The sequence below is a fragment of the Symphalangus syndactylus genome, chromosome 17 (genome assembly GCF_028878055.3).
Source record: "Symphalangus syndactylus isolate Jambi chromosome 17, NHGRI_mSymSyn1-v2.1_pri, whole genome shotgun sequence".
Classification (NCBI taxonomy): Eukaryota; Metazoa; Chordata; class Mammalia; order Primates; family Hylobatidae; genus Symphalangus; species Symphalangus syndactylus.
In genome coordinates, this window is record NC_072439.2 from 34,864,190 (window position 1) to 34,885,976 (window position 21,787).

General features: G+C 42.3%; 1 protein-coding gene and 1 pseudogene across 5 annotated transcripts in view; one reads left to right on the forward strand and one right to left on the reverse strand.

Moving 5' to 3' along the window:
• Window positions 1-3,613: 3,613 nt before the first annotated feature.
• GTSF1 (gametocyte specific factor 1) overlaps window positions 3,614-21,787 on the forward strand; it is a 35,343-nt gene continuing 17,169 nt past the window's right edge. The window contains exons 1-2 of one of the 5 annotated variants that reach the window (XM_055248005.2): window positions 3,681-3,730; window positions 9,206-9,270. Coding sequence is in view for 1 of the 5 variants with exons in the window: in XM_055248004.1 (XP_055103979.1) it covers window positions 21,088-21,133 (46 nt within the window). In the remaining 4 variants the exon portion in view is untranslated. Of the gene's footprint in view, window positions 3,731-9,205; window positions 9,271-21,008; window positions 21,134-21,456; window positions 21,570-21,787 lie in introns of those variants that run through there. The other 4 variants (XM_055248008.1, XM_055248007.1, XM_055248004.1 and 1 more) reach the window with 4 other exon arrangements.
• Window positions 10,964-11,138, reverse strand: LOC129467174 (uncharacterized; annotated as a pseudogene).

Sequence of the window (21,787 nt, forward strand, 5' to 3'; positions counted from 1 at the left end):
GGTTTTCAATCATTCCCATTTTCCACATCCAGAGTTCCCATTGTCCCAGTAAATTCTAGGGAGTGGGAGAAGAGAGACAAGGCTGATCAGCATTATTACTTAAGAAGCTGGGGCCAAGTGAAGTGGCTCATGCTTATAATCCCAGCACTTTGGGAGGCAAAGGTAGAAGGATTGCTTGAAGCCAGGAGTTCAAGACCAGCCTGGGCAACATTGTGAGACCTTCCCCCACCCCTCTACAGATAAAATAAAACAAATTAGCCTGGTGTGGTGGTACATGGCTGTAGTCCCAGCTCCTCAGGAGGCTGAGGTGGGAGGGTCACTTGAGCCCAGGAGTTCAACACCGCACTCCAGCCTGGTCGATAGAGCAAGACTCTGTCTCTAAATAAATAAATAAATAAATAAATAAAGGCAAGAAAGAAAAAGAAACTTGAGTACTATGTTCGCTACTTGGGCATGGGTGATGGGTTCATTAGAAGCCCAAATCTCAGCATCACACAATATACCCATGTAACAAACCTGCACGTGTATCACCTGAATAAATGTTTTTTAATTTTAAAAAGAAACTTATCCATGCTCCAAAGAGAATGTATTTTTAAAAGAAGCAGCAAGATGGCAACACTTAACGCATGAAATTTCAAATACCTCTAAGGTAGAATTTGCATTTTAGGAATATAGAATCTGCCTCCCATTCTATTTGCTAGACTGGGTCCCTAGAAAGCTATGGGCTCGAGGTAATGTGAGCTTGGTCATGAAGATTTGAATCACCTGCTGTTATCAAAGAAACCCAGGTTTTACTAAAGCAATTTGTAGGATTTCTACTGGTCTTTTACCTTTACCAAGGAGAATATGGAGCAGGCAGTAAGAGGCCAACATCCAGGAAGCTTAGCAGCAGCATAGCACCGGTCTTCGTGGGGTTAGTATAATTCTATCGGCTCTTTCTCGCTTGCATTCTTTTTTTTTTTTTTCCTTAGACAAGCTCTCGCTCTGTTGCCCAGGCTTGAGTGCAGTAGCGCTATCATGGCTCACTGCAGCCTTGACCTCCCAGGCTCAAGAGATCCTCTCACTTCAGCCTCCTGAGTAGTTGGGACTTCAGGTGCAGGCCACCACGTCTGGCTAATTTTTGTATTTTTTGTGAGCCACCTCACTTGAATTTCTTGTCTTTATCCTGAAAGTGTGGCTGAAGACTCTGCATCCCAGGCCAATCTCATTTTCTGCTCCTTAATAGATACTCCCCAACATGGTGGGGACCATCTTCTCAGCCTGCTGTGAATGTGCTATGTTCATGTCTGCCTCTCTGACTTCACTTATGCATGCTTTCCTTCTTGCTTACCCAAATCCTAGTCAGTCTTCAGGATCTAGCTCAACATTGCCAAGTCTAGGTTTTGCCAAACTCCCACAACACTTGGTCTATACTACATACTTTACATCTAAATCAGGTTCTGTCCTTAACTGCCCATTTCATATAATACTGCCCAGCCAGCTGAACCAAAAGATTGTTGAAACCTGGAAACACTTATTCCCCTGCACTTGGTATATGGGAAAAGCCTACACTTTGTTATCAGACAGAATTTGACTCAAGTGTAGTTGAGTACAGTGGGCTGAGCCTTATGATTTAGTGACCAAGAACCAGATATCTTGAGTTCACATCCTATTTATCCTGTCTGTAAAATAAAGATGATATCGATAATACTTCCTATGTCATGGAGCTACTGTGTATATTTTAAAAGTTATAGCCTAGTTACTTACTCTGTACATGTAAAGCATTTGAAGTACTATAAGCACTCAAGCTTACATGTATTACCTCGATTAATATTAATAATGCTAAACACTTACTAGCTTTGTAACTTTAGCTATCTATCACCACTGAGTTGTTTCCTAATCTATAAAACGGTGGTAATCCCTCATACAACTGTGGAACTGATGAAATAATATGGCATATGTAAATGTTCGGTTCAAGACCTGCTACATTGGATTAGGAATGTCAACAGTAAAGTTGGGACAGGGTTTTGCTTTGTCTTTTGATCTTTGAGTGTGTAGTGAGCTTGTTTTGTCACTTTCTGTGGATTCTATTTGACACTCACAAAGAAAAACTCTAGGTTTAAAAATGGAACTAGGCCGGGCACAGTGGCTCACACCTATAACCCCAGCACTTTGGGAGGCTGAGGCAGGCAGATGGCTTGAGCCCAGGAGTTCAAGACCAACCTGGGAAACATAGTGAATCTCCATCCCTACAAAAAATACATAAATTAGCCAGGCATGGTGGCACACACCTGTAGTCCCAGCTACTCGGGAGGCTGTGGCAGGAGGATTGCTTGAGCCCAGGAGGTTGAGGCTACAGTGAGCTGTGATTGCACCATTGCACTCCAGCCTGAGAGACAAAGCAAAACCCTGTCCCAAAAAAAATTTGGCTCACACCTGTAATCCCAGCACTTTGGGAGGCCGAGGTGGGTGGATTACGTGAGGTCAGGAGTTCAAGACCAGCTGGCTAACATGGAGAAACCTCATTTCTACTAAAAATACAAAAAAATAGCCAGGCATGGTGGCGCATGCCTGTAATCCCAGCTACTCAGGAGGCTGAGGCAGGAGAATCGCTTGAACTCGGGAGGCAAAGGTTGCAGTGAGCCCAGATCATGCCATTGCACCCCAGCTTGGACAACAAGAGCAAAACTCCATCTCAAAAAACAAAATTTAATGTAACTATGCCAACTGGTAGTTTTTAGACAAACTTATTGAAAAGATCATTCAGCAGTTTCTCCCATAAACTGGAGGAAACCTTCTAAAAGTACTTGATTATTCCCAAAGTACAGCCTGGTAGCCCTAGCTGCAAATTAGAATCCCCTGTAGAGCTCTTTCTTCTTTTTTTTTTTTTTTTGAGATGGAGTCTCACTCTGTCACCCAGGCTGGAGTGCAGTGTCACGATCTCGGCTCACTACAAGCTCTGCCTCCCAGGTTCACGCCATTCTCCTGCCTCAGCCTCCCCAGCAGCTGGGACTACAGGCACCCGCCACCACGCACAGCTAATTTTTTTGTATTTTTAGTAGAGATGAGGTTTCACCATGTTAGCCAGGATGGTCTTGATCTCCTGACCTCATGATCCGCCCGCCTTGGCCTCCCAAAGTGTTGGGATTACAGGCGTGAGCCACTGCGCCCAGCCTTTTTTTTTTTTTTTTTTTTTTTTTTAATAGAGACAGGGTCTTGCTCTGATGCTCAGGATGGAGTGCAATTGTGTCATGATAGCTCACTGCAGCTTTGAACTCCTGGGCTCAAGTGATCCTCCTGCCTCAGCCTCCCGTGTAGCTGGGACTACAGGCACACGCTACCACACCAAGATAATTTTTTAAATGTTTTTGTAGAGATGGGGGTCTCACTACGTTACCTAGGCTGGTCTCAAAATTCTGGCCTCAAGCAATCTGTCTACCTCGGCCTCCCAAAGTGCTAGAATTATAAGTGTGAGTCACTGTGCCAGACCTGTGGAACTCTTAAAGCCACAGTTAGCCAGAGCCCATTCTTGAAGATTCTGATCCAGTAGTTTTGGAGTGGGACCAAAGGACCTGCCACTTTAAAACTACTCAGTGATTCTCATGAACAATCAGGATTGAGAGCCATTTCTCTAAGACTTAACTATGACATCAAAAATTTCCGAACCTCTGAGAAATCATAGAACATATGGTGGGAAGAGAGGAATTGAGTAGCTTGAATGGAAAGTTGATTCACATCACCTGACTAAAAGGTACTGTGCTTTCCCTCTCCTCAAACTTCAGCTATTTGTCTTATTTTTGTCTTACCAAAGGATCATCTTCGCCCTCAAGTCACACTTGCCTTCAGATTCTTGACAGACACTGCTTCAAGAATAAGGTAGGTCTCGAGATCCTTTAGGCTAGGTTTAAGTGTCAAGGTGGCACCAAGGTTGGGAATACTTTGGCCATGTCTAACATATATCAAACGAAATGGTCTTAGCCTCCATTCAGCTATCCATAATCAGGTGAATAACCCAGCGTCACCAATTCTCACCACCTATTCTAAAGCAGTCTTCATTTATTAAGACCAGACTTATCAGTCTGGTCAAACTTCATACTTTTCTAGGCTGCTGGCCAAAGTGAGAGTTTGGGGTTGTCTAAAGACTACATTTGGGTTATTGAAGATATTTTTCCATTATCTTTAAAAATCTAAAGATAGCTGTATACAACATTGAATTATACTGCAGCCTTTATTTTCCAGAGAGCCAATTCACTTTATAATAAGGGTTCATGGCTCTAATATAATCATTAATATGCAGTGAAAGCTTTAAACAACTACCCTGGCTTGTATTCCTGAAAGGTACCTGAGTCTAAATCCCTGGATTTAGTCACCAAAATGCCCTCAGGAAAATCTGACATTTAGTAGTCTAGCTCTGTACCCTTTATCTATGCCCTAGGCATGATGCAAAGCAGAATTGAAATGGACTATTCTAAGGCACTTTTCTATCCCTACTGCTTATTCCAGTCTGCCTTGATCTTATTTTTCCCCCATCAAACTATACTGTCCATGCTTTGCAGAAATCTTGGTGTAGCTGTTGCCTGGAAACCTGAGAGTCCTTAATATGAAAGTCTGCTCGGATAGCTAAAGACAGCTAGCCATGGAAGAAAGTAGGCCTTATATTGGCAGTAAAATGCAGCAGATTTGAGATGGTATATTCTTGGATGACTTCTAGGAGTCTTCATATGTTAATACCTACAACTTTAGAAATTTGAGACTGACATTCTCAGGTAACTATAAAGTAGCCCAAGATGGGCATGTTGGCATGTACCTGTAGTCCCAGCCACTCAGGAGGCTGAGGGAGGAGGATTGCTTGAGCCCAGGAGTTTGAGGCTGTCATGTGCTATGATCACACCTGTGAATAGCCACTGCACTCCAGCCTGGGCAACATCAAGGCCCCATCTCTAAAAAATAATTATTATAATTATAAAGTAGCCTGAACTTAAGCATTGTACTGTTCGTACTTCAGATTACTTTTTATCGAAAGTGGCTATGCTGACCTACCTGACAATTAGCATCTTTCCCTGGCAAAGAGCTTAATTTAGGTAAGTTGGAGAAGGGATGGAGGGACCAATGCTGAATAGTAAAGGAACCAGCTGTCCCAGCCTTTCTTTCTCCAGCACTCAAGCTTACAGTATTAAATTTCATTGGCTTGGCGCGGTGGCTCATGCCTGTAATCCCAACACTTTGGGAGGCCAAGGCAGGCAGATCACCTGAGGTCGGGAGTTCAAGACCAGCGTGACTAGTATGGAGAAACTCTGTCTCTAATGAAAATTTAAAATTAGCCAGGCATGGCGCATGCCTGTAATCCCAGCTACTTGGGAGGCTGAGGTAGGAGAATCGCTTCAACCCGGGAGGCAGAGGTTGTGGTGAGCCGAGATCATGCCATTGCACTCCAGCCTGGCCAACAAGAGCGAAACAGTCTTAAAAAAAAAAAAAAAAAAAAAAAAATTCCTCTTACTCCAGACTATGAGTTTTCCAAGGATCTTTGCCTGTTTAATACTTTATTTGAGAGACAAGCACTCTAACTAACACAACTTATAAGACTAAAGATATATACAAATGTTAATTTTTTGCCTTCCAAAGCATGGAAGCAGTGAATTTCCCCTACTATCTAACTGGCTAGGCTATTGCTTTGGTTACTCGAAACTTTCATAGGTAAGACTTGAGATACTCCTATCTTTCATATTACTTTTGTTTTGATAATAGAAAATAAGTCTATGCCAAGACTACCTGATCTTAAATGTCAGTCTTTTTCTTTGACAACCTGTGGTTCCTGCCATTTAGTCCTCATGGAGCCAGAAGCCTTAGAAATATGTCCTTATGACCCAAACCACAGGAGGCTAGCCAGCAGATTACAGTACCACCTGTCATGCAGAAGAGTAAGTTTTCCTGATAAGAACTGTAAGCCACTAGAGGGAGAAAATAACCTCAGAAATAAAAAGTTAACGTTTAAAAAAAAAAAAAAAAAATCAGGCTGCGTGCAGTGGGTCACACCTGTAATCCTAGCACCTTGGAAGGCCGAGGTGGGAGGATTGCTTGAGGCCAGGAGTTTAAGACCAGCCTGGACAACATGGCAAGACCTCATCTCTAAAAATAAAAAATAAAAATAGGCCAGGCACTGTGTCTCACGCCTGTAATCCCAGCACTTTGGGAGGCCGAGGTGGGCGGATCACCAGGTCAGGAGATCGAGACCATCCTGGCTAACATGGTGAAACCCTGTCTCTACTAAAAAAAAAATACAAAAAATTACCCGGGCATGGTGGCGGGCGCCTGGAGTCCCAGCTACTTGGGAGGCTGAGGCAGGAGAATGGCGTGAACCCGGGAGGTGGAGCTTGCAGTGAGCCGAGATTGCGCCACTGCACTCCAGCCTGGGTGACAGAGCAAGACTCTATCTCAAATAAATAAATAAATAAAAATAAACAAGCTTCTGACCATATGTAGCACCTGGCAGTTCTTAATGTTGGAACATGGTATCTCTTCAGCATTTCCAGAAAGGGGTGGAGGATGAAATACAGGGAAAAACCTAGAACTTTTTCCTTCTAGAAAAATCCAAAGATGGTTAAAAATGATGGCTAACTGAAAAAATAATGCTAGCCATGTGGTCCCAATAAAAAGGCTCAAGGAGGCCGGGCGCGATGGCTCACGCCTGTAATCCCAGCACTTTGGGAGGCCGAGACTGGCGGATCACGAGGTCAGGAGATAGAGACCATCCTGGCTAACACGGTGAAACCCCGTCTCTACTAAAAAATACAAAAAATTAGCCGGGCGCGGTGGCTCACGCCTGTAATCCCAGCACTTTGGGAGGCCGAGACGGGCGGATCACGAGGTCAGGAGATCGAGACCATCTTGGCTAACACGGTGAAACCCCGTTTCTACTAAAAATACAAGGCCGGGCGCGGTGGCTCACGCTTGTAATCCTAGCACTTTGGGAGGCCGAGGCGGGTGGATCACAAGGTCAGGAGATCGAGACCACGGTGAAACCCCGTCTCTACTAAAAATACAAAAAAATTAGCCGGGCGTGGTGGCGGGCGCCTGTAGTCCCAGCTACTCGGAGAGGCTGAGACAGGAGAATGGCGTGAACCCGGGAGGCGGAGCTTGCAGTGAGCCGAGACTGCGCCACTGCACTCCAGCCTGGGTGACAGAGCGAGACTCCGTCTCCAAAAAAAAAAAAAAAAAAAAAATACAAAAAATTAGCCGGGCATGTTGGCGGGCGCCTGTAGTCCCAGCTACTCGGGAGGCTGAGGCAGGAGAATGGCGTGAACCCAGGAGACGGAGCTTGCAGTGAGCTGAGATCGCGCCACTGCATTCCAGCCTGGGGGACACAGCGGGACTCCGTCTCAAAAAAAAAAAAAAAAAAAAATACAAAAAATTAGCCAGGCGTGGTGGCGGGCGCCTGTAGTCCCAGCTACTTGGGAGGCTGAAGCAGGAGAATGTCCTGAACCCGGGAGGCAGAGCTTGCAGTAAGCCGAGATCGTGCCACTGCACTCCAGCCTGGGCGACAGAGCAAGACTCCGTGTCATAAAAAAAAAAAAAAAAAAAAAAGGCTCAAGGAACATGAGGCTGTGTCAACAGAACTGCTGTAGATGATGGTAAGTTTTTCATTTTGGGAGCAGATTAGTGGCATAAAATTCTATCGCTTCCTTTCCCACTCCAATATCGCATAGCTATGGAAGCCTTACAAACAAGAGGAAGAAAAAACAAAAATAAGTTCCTACTCGACTTCTATAACTTGTGGTCTGCTTTATTTCAGAGCCGTTTAATCTTCCAAAGGTTATTTCTCCAAGTTTAGGACTAAATGAAAAACTTTCTAATGCTGACAGATTCCTGACCTTGATGTCTGGAATATAGGTGAACAAAGGTGAAACAGTGAATATACTCATGAATTAAGGCCTGGACCCTAAGCCCTTCATAGTAATAAGTACTAAAGCCCTGAAGACTTAAGTCTTAATATTCTTCCCACAAAATCCTTCACAAGAACAATCAAAATAGTAAATCTAAGAATATCACCTGTCTCTAGAGAGGCAACCCAGTAAAAAGGAATCTAACTAAAATCTAAAATCATTTAGAACACTTAAAAGATTCTTCTTATCATACCAATATCTGGTCACTTTCCTATCCATAAAAAAAATTACTGGTATAAACTGAAACTTGTAATCCGAAAGGGTGGGATTTGTCTTATCTCCAGTGATCTCTTTCTCTAAGATGCAGCATGTTATAATGGAGACCTCATTAGCCTTCAGTCAGATCTAGGTTTGACTCTCTGCTCTGACCTTAACGGAAGTTACTTCCCTTTTTTTTTCCTTTTGACTTTTATTTAAGGTTCAGTGTCTAGGTTTAGGTTCACTGTACAGGTTTGTTACATGGGTGAATTTTGTGTCAGTGGTGTTTGGTGTACGAATGATCCCCTCACTCAGGAAATGAGCACAGTACCCAATAGTTTTCTAACCCTCACCTCCCTTCCAACCTACCCCCTATATTAGTTCCCAGTGTCTATTTTTCTCATCTTTGTGTCCATGTGTACTCAATGTTTAGCTCCCACTTAAACATGAGAACATGTGGTATTTGGTTTTCTGTTCCTGTGCTAATTCCCTTTGAATGATGGCCTCCAGCTGCATACATGTTGCTGCAAAGTACATAATTTCATTCTTTTTATGGCTGCATAGTAGGGAAGTTACTTCTTAAGCACATATTCTTCATCTGTACAAGGCTGCCTCACAATCACCCTCACAAGGGTGACTAATATTAAATACAGATACACGTGTGTGTTAGAGCAATGCTAGCTTCTATATATGAATTCCAAATTGTGTTAATATCATGGCTTAAAACAAGAGAAGTTTTCTTGTATAAATCCCAACACAAGTATTCAGTGGGTGGTAGTGACTTGAGGACACAGGCTCTTTCCATCTTGTGAGTGTCACCTTCCACACTTGGCTTCCAAAGCTGCCACAAAGAGAATGGAGAAGGTGCAACTGCCTTTCAACCACCTCAGCCTGGAAAAGAATACTTTCATTCATGTTCCATTGGCAAAACTAGTCATGTGAGGATAACTAAATGTAAGGGAGGTGGCAAAGCACCCACTCCTCAGCAACAACTATGGAAGGAAGACTCAAATCTCTGCTACCATCTAACCTTCTCTACAAACATATAAAAATACTAAGTACTTGTGTTACTTCTTCCTTCTTTCTAGGTGATATGCATCGTACGCCATTTTTTTCTTAAGACTTTTGCTCCAAAAATGCTGGTTTGTGAAAGGTAAGGTAAGCCATCTTTTCATTGTTGGAAGAGAGAGCAGAATACCTTTAAACCTGGATTTTTTTTTTTTTTTTTTTTTTTGAGACAGAGAGAGTGCAATGGCGTGATCTCGGCTCACTGTAACCTCCACCTCCTGGGTTCAAGCGATTCTCCTGCCTCAGCCTCCCAAGTAGCTGGGATTACAGGCACCAGCCACCACGCCCAGTTAATTTTTGTATTTTTAGTAGAGACGGGGTTTCACCATGTTGGCCAGGCTGGTCTTGAACTCCTGACCTTAGGTTATCTGCCCACCTCGGCCTCCCAAAGTGCTGGGATTACAGGCATGAGCTACTGCACCTGGCCTAAACCTGGGTTCTTAAAGTGAGACAGCCATCAGGTCCTAGGCATAGCAGATGCCTAAGCTTCGATTACGAATGTAAAAGATCTGTATTGGTGGGCCCTGAGTACTTCCATTCCTTCTCAAGGGCTCCGCTTCAGACTGTATCCCATCAAGGACTTGCATACACAACATTCTTGATTCTGTGTAAGATTTTCAAAGAATGAAAGACCAATTTCCAAAACTGTGAAGGGAAAAGAATAAGCATATTGTACATGAAGGAAGTGAGGATTGCCAACTAAACAAGCTTGAAGGGCACATCCAAGAGTTATAGGAGCCATTCATGGAGTTACCTGCCACAATCACAGGAAGATGGGAAAATGCAAAATAATTATACAAAACAGAAGTAAGCAAAAAAAAAAAAAATCAATGATTTCTACTCTGACATTTAGTAATATCAATTACATTTGATAGAGTAACTTTAATCTCCTATAATTGATTATCTAGATTAATTCTCCAGTACTGGATTCCAACTAATTTTCCTCTTATAGTCATCACCTACAGCGACTCAAGAGACCTAAGGAAAAAAAGAGGCTATGGGTGATAAACATCCTAAAAACAAGTCCTGGAGAAAAGATAAAATAATTTTTTTAAAAAAACTGATGTCATAGTTTTAACTAATATCACTAATGTATCCTAAGCCTTTAAAGATTCTTAGACAAACTTTTCTTCTTAAAAAAATTAAACCATATTTTCTATTTCAGTTTCCTATTTCACCTACAACAGAATGCAGGGAAAGTCCTGATGGCTTTAAATTAGTCTTAGGAGAAAGGGCTGTCTAGGGATCTATTTGAAATGCTACTAACTAACACACATCAAGCTTAGATCTTCCACAAAAACACTTGCAGCTGGGCATAGTGGCTCAGGCCTGTAATCCCAGCACTTTGGGAGGCTGAGGCAGGAGGACTGCTTGAGCCCAAGAGTTCAAAATCAGCCTGGGCAACAACGTGAGACCTCTGTCTCCACAAAAAAATCAAAAAATTAGCCAGACAGGGTAATAGCCAGGCCTGTGGTCCCACAAGAGGCTGAGGCAGGAGGATCGCTTGAGCCCAGGAGGTTGAGGCTGCAGTGAACTGTGTTCATGCCACTGTACTCCAGCCTAGGTGACAGAGTGAACCTCATTTCAGATAAAGACACACAAAAAAAACACTTGCCATCAAAATGACACTACCTCAGTCTTCTCTTTCCCCCCGCAAATCAGAAAAAGTGATGTAGAAGTTGTAGATTAAATAGCCAGCAGACAAAATATTTATTTTTGAGTCTGTTTTTAAACTTCAGGGAAATCTTAACTAGCATGTTTTAGGTAACAACTCTTGGTACTGTTGGCATCTTAACACGATTTTATTTATTTAAATAAAGAATATTTTTCCTGGCCAGGTGCCGTGGTTCATGCCTGTAATCCCAACACCTTGGGAGGCCAAAGTGGGAGGATCACTTGAGGGCAGGAGTTCAGATACTACACTTGATCTTAGCCAAAAGGCCGAGAAGCGATAGAGGGCAGGAGTTCAAGACCAGCCTGGCCAACATAGCAAGACTCTGTCTCTACAAAAATAAAAATAATTTAAAAATTAGCCAGGCAAGGTGGCACACACCTGTAGTCCCAGCTACTCCAGAGGCTGAGGTGGGAGAATCACTTTAGTCTAGGAGTTCAAGGCTGCAGTAACACTGTACTCCAATCTGGGCAATAGACAGAGACCCTGCCTCTAAAAAATGTTTAAAATTTTAAAAAAGTTTTAATTTCTATGACAAGCTTCATTTGATTTTTTAAATTCTTCCTTGTTTTTATATTTTCATTTGCCAACCAAAAGTCTGGAGGGCTTATTTGCCTATTTCTGTTATTAGTAGGGGAAATCTTGTCATGTGGGCTATAATGCTATTCCATAATGAGGTTCTTCATCTTTCAATTGCTTTTTCTTCAAGTCACTTACTGTATGACCGTCAGATTATTCTTCAATCAGTTCTCTACACAAAACTTTCCATGCTTAAAGGATAGCGTTTTATAGAAAGCTGAGTCTGGAACATGGCTCTAAATGTACCTTCCTAACTCTGTAACAGGCAACTTACACCCATCTTAAATATGCCTTATTCTTTGTCACTGCTCATTTTTAAATGTCACCCCATGCCCTTCAATCGTTTAAATTCCTGTTCTAGCTTTTTTTTTTTAATCCAACTCTTATTCCTCACCTCATTTAAACCTTCCCTATCTTCTTTAGTGATTTCTATCATGGCAGTTAAATATAGACAATTTTCTCCAACCTCAACCATACCACAAACCCTCACGAGGGAAGTCAGAATCATGTGTTGCTTTGTACTTGTTACATCACTAGTCTGCTGCTGTGCATCTAGTAGATATTGAAATACTTGATGCTTAAACTTAATGCTTAAAAGACCCAATTTATGAAAGGCCAAAATCTCTGAAGCCATAATTGTTTTTTTATTGGAGCTAGCTACGCCTTTTAAAATAATGATACGGTTTTTTTGCTTAGTTTAGTGATTGTTTCAGGTGTATTTGGATTTACAATTAAAGGAAGTTATAGTCAGCTGAATATTTTATGCCCTTAGGAGGCTAATCCTTACTTATTTTCTAGAATAATCTTCTTACTTTATCATTTTTTCTTTTTTTTTTTTTTTTTGAGTCAGGTCTTTACCTGTCACTTAGGCTAGAGTGCAATGGGGCAATCTCGGCTCACTTCAACCTCCACCTCCTGGGCTCAAGTAATTCCTCCACTTCAGCCTCCTGAGTAGCTGGAACTACAGGCACACCCCACCACACCCGGCTAATTTTTTGTAGAGACAGGGTGCTGGGATTACAGGCACGAGCCACTGTACCTGGCCTACTTTCATCTCCTGACTAAGGCCTTACACATATTTTCAATTTTTAAAATTATCCTTTGGTATATCGACACCACATTATAAAAACAAAAAAAAAGTTCCCTAAGAATAACGACCCAATATCATCAAATGTCTTTCTTTTTTTTTTTTTTTTTTTTTTTTGAGATGGAGTGTCACTCTGTCGCCCAGGCTGGAGTGCAATGGCACAATCTCGGCTCACTGTAACCTCCACCTCCCGGGTTGAAGCGATTCTCGTGCCTCAGCCTCCAAAGTAGCTGGGATCACAAGCACGCGTCACCACGCCTGGCTAATTTTTGTATTTTTGGTAGAGACTGGGTTTCACCATGTTAGTCAGGCAGGTCTCGAACTCCTGACCTCGTGATCTGCCCACCTCAGCCTCCCAAAGAGCTGGGATTACAGGCATGAGCCACCACACCCTGCCCATCAAATGTCTTTCTTTATCATATTTTACATATAGAGAATCTTCCCTTAAAAGGCCATACAGTCTTATTTGACGTGACCACAATGATTTTGTTTTTCCAAACGGGGATACTTTTGAGTATGAAAGGGCTCACTATCAATAATTATCCTGGCTGTAATCCCAGTACTTTGGGAGGCCAAGGAGGGTGGATCACCCGTGATCAGGAGTTCGAGACCAGCCTGGCCAACACGGCAAAACCCTGTCTCTACAAAAAATTAAGAAATTAGCCAGGTGTGGTGGCGTGTGCCTATAATCCCAGCTACTCTGGAGACTGAGGCAGGAGAACTGCTTGAACCTGGGAGGCAGAGGTTGCAGTGAGCCAAGATCACACTACTGCACTCCAGCCTGGGTGACAGAGCAAGACTCCATCTCACAAAAAATAAAAATAATGATACTGGAACAACCAGACTAATCAGGTTGGCCACCCTAGTCTTAAGAGAAAAAAACATCATTTATTAGGCAACTGTGTCATTCAAAATACGGGTGCCAGAACTACTCAAATCTTTAAGAAATTCTGAGGCCTTCGGAAGAAAGCATAATAGAAGTTAAAACATCACTTTGTGGCTTCTAACATAACATTTGGTCAAAGCTTCAAGAAAGACCAAATAAACTTATGGAAAAAAAATAAAAGCACATGCATTTTTTTTTAGTAGAGTTTAAAAGTAATTACCTCAAAGCCTTCCTAGAATTCCCAAAGCCTAAACTATTCCCCCATGTTCCCATAACAGGAGGCTCATGTCTCCAAATAACCTTTCATTCCACTTTATTATTGTTAAGCTATAGGACACTTTAAGATAGGTATGATCTTGACTATGTAGTCATCCTGTACCTACAAGCAAGATTGCTGAATGTGGAGAATCTATATTTTATCAATGAGATAAAAAAAGACTCAGTAGTCTGGGCTAAATATTTCTCTCTTTTCTGTCTTTTTTTCTTTACTTCTTGTGCAGAATACTGCAAGGTCTTGCTATGTTGTCCAGGCAGGTTTCAAACTCCTGGGCACAAGCTATCCTCCCACCTGTGCTTCCCTAAGTGTTGGAATTACAGGGGTGAGCCACTGCCACCCAACCTGGGCTAAATATTTCTATCAGAATAAATCAACCTTTCAAAAACTTTGGTAACCAGTTTCTCTTCTCTAAAAAAGTTCTATTAGCTCAGCATGGTAGCATGTACCTATGGCCCCACCTACTCAGGAGGCTGAGGAAGGAGGATCACTTGAACCCAGGAGGTCAAGGCTGCAGTGAACTTTGTTAACGCCACTGCACTCCAGCAGCCTCAAGGACAGAGCAAGACCCTGTCTCAAAATAAAATAAAATAATAAGTTCTATTAAGGTAATTTAAGGCCAGGCACGGTGGCTCATGCCCGTAATCGCAGCACTTTGGGAGGCCAAGGCATGAGTGTTCTTTGAGCCCAGGAGTTCAAGACCAGCCTAGGCAACGTGGCAAGACTCCATCTCTAACAAAAAAAATTTAAAATTAGCCAGGTATGGTGGCGAGTGCCTGTGGTCCCAGCTACTCAAGAGACTGAGGTGGGAGGATCGATGGAGCTCAGAAAGTTGAGGCTGCAGTGAGCCGAGATTGGCCACTGCTGGGCAACACAGTGTGACCCTGTCTCAAAAAAAAATGGCAATTTAAGTTATATTTCTGGAATAGTAAAGAATTTCCGGCTTTAAAGTTTATCCCCTAAAATTAGGTTTTAAGGTTTAAACCCTTACACTCATAGTATGAACTACAAGGGAAAAAATTGCTAAGGCCCATTACTCATGTCCCAGATATGCACCAAAATATGCACCAAAACATATCCCACTGGTTCCACATCTTTATCTATCCTGTGGTTGGTCCATACTTTATAGGCCTTTTTGCTCTGTCTTTCCAAGTAGCTGCAGTACAAAACAGGCTCAAAAAAACCTAATTATTTTAGTCTCTTTTTCCCCTATGCTCTTCACAAGATAGATGATGTCATATAGTTGCTGCAGCACCTGAAAAAATATACCTGTTCTCAAGTCAAATAACCAAGTATCTACTATGTTACTACTTAAGAACTGTAGTGTATTGGGGGAAATACGGAGATAGATGTTGGTGAAAAGGTACAAATATTCAGTTTAAGACGAATAAGTTCTAAAGACCTAATGTACTGCATGGTAACTATAGTTAATAATAATGTATTACATACTTGAAATTTGCTAAGGGAATAGATCTTAAGTATTCTCACCACACACACAAAAAAAGATAACTGTGTCAGATAATAGATTTGTTAATTAGTTCAATTGTGGAAATCATTACAAAAGGTATACTTGGATCAAAACACCATATTGTACACCTTAAATATATGTAATTTATTTGCCAATCACCTCAATTAAAAAAAAAAGTGTAGTGGCCATGGTCCATTATTGGGGAACAATGTTGACAACTATAGTATAGGGTAATAGTTCTCAAACTTTATTGGATATTAAAATTATTTGTAGGGCTTATTAAAACAGACTGTACGGCACCTCAGCCCCCAGAGTTTCTGATTCAGTTGGTCTGTAATGGGGCCCAAAATGTGCATTTCCTCAAATCCCAGGTGATGCCGATGCTGCTGGTCTACGCACCACACTTTAAGAGCTACTGCTGTCAGGGACAGTTTCAGTGCTGGGAGGATAGGAGGGTGGAGGAAGATTACAAGAAAATATAAGGATTTGGGGCTGGGCACAGTGGCTTCTGCCTTTAATGTCAGCACTTCGGGGGGCCAAGGCAGGGGAATGCCTTTAGCTCAAGAGTTCGGGACCAGCCTGGGCAACATGGCAAAACCCTGTGGAGACAAGAAAAAAAGAAAGGGAAAGGGAAGGGAAAGGGGAGAAAGGAAGGAAGGAAGGAAGGAAGGAAGGAAGGAAGGAAGGAAGGAAGGAAGGAAGGAAGGAGAAGGAGGGAGGGAGGGGAAAGGAAGGAAAAAGAAAAGAAAAAGAAAAGAAGGAAGGAAGGAAGGAGAGGGAGGGAGGGAGGGGAAAGGAAGGAAAAAGAAAAGAAATAGAAAGGAGGGAAGGAAGAAAGGAAGGAAAAATGTAAGGACTAATCCCAATAAAGGTTAAAAGAAGGCTTCACAGAGAAAATAAACCTTGGATTTAAACATTTTATATGCCTTAAAATAATAGATCCACAAAACAGCAGTGTTAGAATTTTAGAATTGTTCTATGGAAGACCAGTCCTTTACAGAACTTTTAGTAAGGTTTTTTTAGTATAATGCTGCCCTTCTACCATCTTTCTTTTTTTTTCAATATAATCCATAGGTTCACACCTCCTACCATCTTTTCAACAGTCTTTTAAGAAGTTACCAAAGTGATGCTTATGAACTTTGGCTTACAATTTACATCTTAGGTGCCAGCACTAGAAAGAGAGTAAGAAGATATTTGTTGCTGAGTCCTGGGGAAAGAACTATATATGTAAAGGAAAAACATAAAGAATAGATTTCTCAGGTATACTGGTAACTATTACAGGCAATGTGGATTACAGAAATATGTAACATTTACATGTTAGAACATAGAATGACTCTAGGACAAACAAAATATCACTACCAGTTTTTTTCACTCATCCTGTATTTTGCTTTAGCTTTCTAGAACCAAATGTTGGCTCTTCTTGGCAAGTCCTCATTAGCAACTCTTTTTTAAACATAAATTTATTTTCATTGGCTCTCACTACCTCTCCCTGCTACTTTTCCTGAACAATTGTAACCAACCCCATATTTTAACCCTCCCCTAAAGCAATATTTCCTAATCTATTCTCACTTACTCTCACCAAGAGGAATATCTATTATGTTACCCCATAGAGACTCTCTTCTTTTTCTTTTTTTTTTTTTTTTTTTTTTTGAGGCGGCGTCTTGCTGTGTCACCCAGGCTGGAGTGCAGTGGCGCGATCTCGGCTCACTGCAAGCTCCACCTCCCGGGTTCACGCCATTCTCCTGCCTCAGCCTCTCCAAGTAGCTGGGACTACAGGCGCCCGCCACCACGCCCAGCTAATTTTTTTTGTATTTTTAGTAGAGACGGGGTTTCACTGTGGTCTCGATCTCCTGACCTCGTGATCCGCCCGCCTCGGCCTCCCAAAGTGCTGGGATTACAAGTGTGAGCCACCGCGCCCGGCCTTTTTTTTTCTTTTTTTTTGTATTTTTAGCAGGGATGGGGTTTCACTATGTTGACCAGACTGGTCTCAAACTCCCGATCTCAGGTGATCTGCCCATCTCAGTCTCCTAAAGTGCTAGGATTACAGGTGTGAGCCACCACGCCCAGCTGAACCCTCATTTTGAAAGAATTTGCAACTGAATTTATTGAATAATTTTTCCATTTTTAATTATACACTCAACTGCCAAACAGAAATCATAATTAGTTGAGAGAAAAATTAATTAATAACTAGCTGAGAGAACCAGGACTTGATTAATAAAACCGAAGCCAGAAACAAAAAAATACATTTTGGTCTTTTGACGGGCAAAAGTTTAAGTTTTATTAGGGTTGTCTGAAAACTGAAAGTTTCTAAAGAACCTCGAGGAGTACTGGAATGCCTTCAATCCTAAAATCTGAGAAAACTATTTTCCTAACAAAGGGTTTTTTCCAATAACTAAGAATAGATCTATTTATTCATTAGTTCAGATATTTTATTTTTACTATTATTAATTCTTTCGTTTTAAATTTTTCTTCTTTGAGACAGAGTCTTACTCTGTCGCCCAGTCTGGAGTACAGTGCTGCACTCCACAATGAACTGCAAACTCAGCTCACTGCAGTCTTGACCTCCTGGGCTCAAGGAATCCTCCCACCTCAGCTTCCCGAGTAGCTGTGACTACAGGCACCCACCATCAGGCCTACCTAATTTTTGTATTTAGAGAAACAGAGTCTCATCATCTTGCCAAGGATGGTCTCAAACTACTGAGCTCAATCAATCCACCCACCTCAGCCTCCCAAAGTGCTGAGATTACAGGCATGTGCCATTGCACCCAGCCAACTATTATTAATTCTAAGAATTAGGAGGCTGGGGGTGGTGGCTCACACCTGTAATCTCAGCAACTCTGGAGGCTGAGGTGGCAGAATCACTTGAGGCCAGCAGTTCGATACCAGCCTGGACAATATAACGAGATCCCCACCCCCAATCTCTACAAAAAATGTATATATATATATATATATACATATATATACACATACACACACACACACACACACACACACAAACATTTAGAGGTAAATGCTAGTATATAAACAGATAGAACCAGCATGGATCAGATTCAGTTTAGGGTATTAATTCCCAATAGCTCCTAGAATGACCCTTGTATAAAATGCCTTGTCTCATTGTTTTCTTTTTTTTTTTTCCTTTTCAAATATGATCAACCTGGCTGGAAAACCAGTCTAAAAGAAAGCTAAGCAGGGACCTCAGACAAAGCAGAAAATTTATGGTTAGAAAGGAATGAACAAAGCACTTAAGAATAGATGTGTGGTGCATTTTTATTTCAAAATCACCATTGAAAAACAGGTTTGATTTTTGCTTGTTTGAAAGTTGGTTGGCTTGTTCACAGGTGCTAAATGAAACAGCATTATCAGTGAAGGATCCTGTCAACGCATTACTAATGAATGCACTGAAGCCTGACTTTGGATTCTGGTTTGGTACCCATTCCCCTATCCTCTCAAGCCCTTAGCTCTTTCTTCCTCAGAAATTTCAATCTGCGGGTATCTGAATAAAAAGTATTTATGGGTCACAGTAGCACTGTCAACAATTTCACCAGATTACTGCAATGTAAAGCCTGAAAAAATATTTCATTTCAAATCACACTGGCCCCACCAATATGCATTAACGATACTGTGATAAAATCAGAGGTTTAGGATTTCATGAAAATTGTTTAAAAATATTTCCTAACAATCTAAAACTGATTTGCCAAAACAACTTTTTCTAAAATGATTAGTGCTAAGCTTGCAATGAAGCTTTCCCTCTTAGTAATTATCTTTCACAAAGCACTTTAACAGTTTGCTCCTCCTTCAAATGCATCATCCAGGCCATCCGGGTGAAAGAATGGCTTTTTTAATTTCAAAACAATGCCTAGGTCAGTTGTTCTCAGCCCTGGCCACACATTAAAACCATTTGGGTAGATTTTTAAAAATAATTATGCCTGGCTCTTTCACATTAATTGGTGTGGGATGGGAAGTTGGCATGGTATGTCTTAAAAGCTCCCCTGATGATTCTAAGGTGCAGACAAGATTAAGAACCACTAGCCTACAAGAATGGCTTGAGCCTGGCTTCCATCAACACTTGGTTCTTTTTAGTGTCTTAATCTGAACTGATGGCTGTGGAGCAAACTCTCTTCTAGTAGGAAAAAAAGGTCGGGGAGGGGGTGCGGAGAGAGTAACAACAATAGATGCTCACAAATTAATCATGTAAAACGAAAACATCCCTTGCCTGGCGCAGTGGATCACACCTGTAATCTCAGCACTTTGGGAGGCCAAGGCAGGCGGATCACCTGAGGTCAGGAGTTTGAGACCAGCCTGGCCAACATGGTGAAACCCCCCGTCTCTACTTAAAAAAAAAAAAAAAAAAAAAAGCCGGGTATGGTAGTGCCTGCCTGTAGTTCCAGCTTCTCAGGAGGCTGAGGCAGGAGAATCACTTGAACCCAGGAGGCGGATGTTGCAGTGAGCCGAGATCACGCCACTGCTCTCCAGCATGGGCGACAGAGCGAGACTCCATCTCAAAAAAAAAAAGAAAAAGAAAAAGAAAATGCCCCCACTGATCCTTTTTTACTAAAGCTACATTCAGTTTTTGTCAGGATAGTCCTCTCAAGTCCTATTTGGGCTCTACACCACTGAAATGCTGTAGAAATCCCAATATTTCACCGCCCAGACTAATCTCGCAGACTGCCTCCTACACCTTGAACAGCACACAATGTTTTGTCACATCTTTTACTTCTTGGTTTTGAAAAGTATTACCACCAGATCTACTTGTAGTGTCAACATCTTCCTTTTTTTGTCTAACCTTCAAAGGCTACAAGTCCCTTTTTTCTATAATGCCTTCCCAGGTCATTTCAGGCCCCATTAATTTTCTTCCTTACAGGAATTTACAGTCTCTACCACTTTTTTTGGCATTTTCTGTACTGCTATTAAACCTTTCATCCACTTTGGGAGTCGTTTTTCTAAGCACTTTGGGGACAAGAACTGCAGCTTACACTTTTTTTCCCCAGAACAAAGCCTCACACTACGTTTGGTTTTCCCTTATCAAGTTGTAACCTTCCGGCCTTCTTGTCCTCTCCAACTCTTCATTGAGCTCTCTCCCCAACTCTAAAACTCGCTTTTATCAGACAGCAACAACCATCACCCTACCAAGCATTCTCAGATAGTTAGTGCCTTCTGAATTTTGGGATTTTACAACACATTCTAAACAAGAACAGCCAGACACAAAATTCCTGTCCTTGCTGATTGTTTTATGACTGTACTGCCTATCTCCTTTATAATTCTTCTCTTCCCTCAAAATCTAAATTACCTTCCTATCTAGACAACTTCCACAAACAAGGCTTCTTTCTGGGCAGCTCCCCACCTCTAACCAGTCCCATCAGTCCCATTTCCTCAGGTGCCCTTTTTTTTTTTCTGAGACGGAGTCTCACTCTGTCGCCCAGGCTGGAGTGCAATGGCGCAATCTCGGCTCACTGCAACCTCCGCCTCCCGGGTTCAAGCAATTCTCCTGCCTCAGCCTCCCGAGTAGCTGGGATTACAGGTGCCTGCCCCCACGCCCAGCCAATTTTTGTATTTTTAGTAGAGACGAGGTTTCACCATGTTGGCCAGGCTGGTCTTGAACTCCTGAGGTAATCCCAGGTGCCCATTTCTAAGTGCTCATCTGCCTTTTCTAAGATGGCCGCCACAAAACCCGGGGAAAGAAATGCGAGTTCCACCCTCTCAAGGCCACTGTTGTTCTGGGGGCCAGGGGAGGATGGGCCCAAAGACAGGGTGCCCAAGGAGGAGATCCTCGTGGGAAAGGGTCATCAGGGAGCTGACCCTAGGGTTTCACAGGTGAGCTCCACAGCTGAGCCACCCTGCCCTACATTCGGCCAGAGCCGAGACTGCTAGTCACAGGAAGTGCCGGCCCCTCGCCCCACCTCCCAACCTTAGGCGCCGGAAGTAGCCGTTGCTGGGGCATGCGTGGGAGGAAGGTGACTGTGAGGAAGGTGTGTGTCCACCGAGGTAAAGAAAGGCATCCCAGGGCGCCCCTAAGCAATTCCTCTTTTGCGTACCGGGATACCTTCACCTTCTAATATCCTCTTTTCGCTTTTCTGCCGGTAGCCTTCAGCCTTGTGGGCTCTCCATGCAGCTGTTATTGGCTACCAACCAGTTTCACTGCATTGCCCACTCGAGGGCCTCCTTGGCGCCTTTTCTACGTTCTTTTTAAGTTAACCACCTCCCCCACTTTCTCTTATTTAGTTTCACTGATTAAGTCTGCGGTGATTTTGCTGTTGTTTTGTTGTTGTTGTTGCTGTTTAAAGGAAAAAAATGATTCTTTTACTAAGGCCCAGAATTCTGTTAAGCGTTTAACCAATAGCCGCTGACTACATCCATCCCCTAAACTTGATTGCTTCCGCGTAGCTTGTCTATTTCACCGTGATCTAGTAGTAGCGAAAAGGTAAAGAATCCCGTTAACAGTTTGATGCAGAAGATACTTAAAATGGACACGGCCAAATGATGGTACTGTGAATTACAGTGCCCCTAGTGTACTGCAATTCGTCCTTTTGTCCGGGAAGAATAGGTTGGCTTCCTACAAGCTGCTGAATCTGGTGCTCATCACTTAAAATCAAGAAACATACTTGGTTCTTCCTTCCAAAACTCTTATTTTTAATGAAA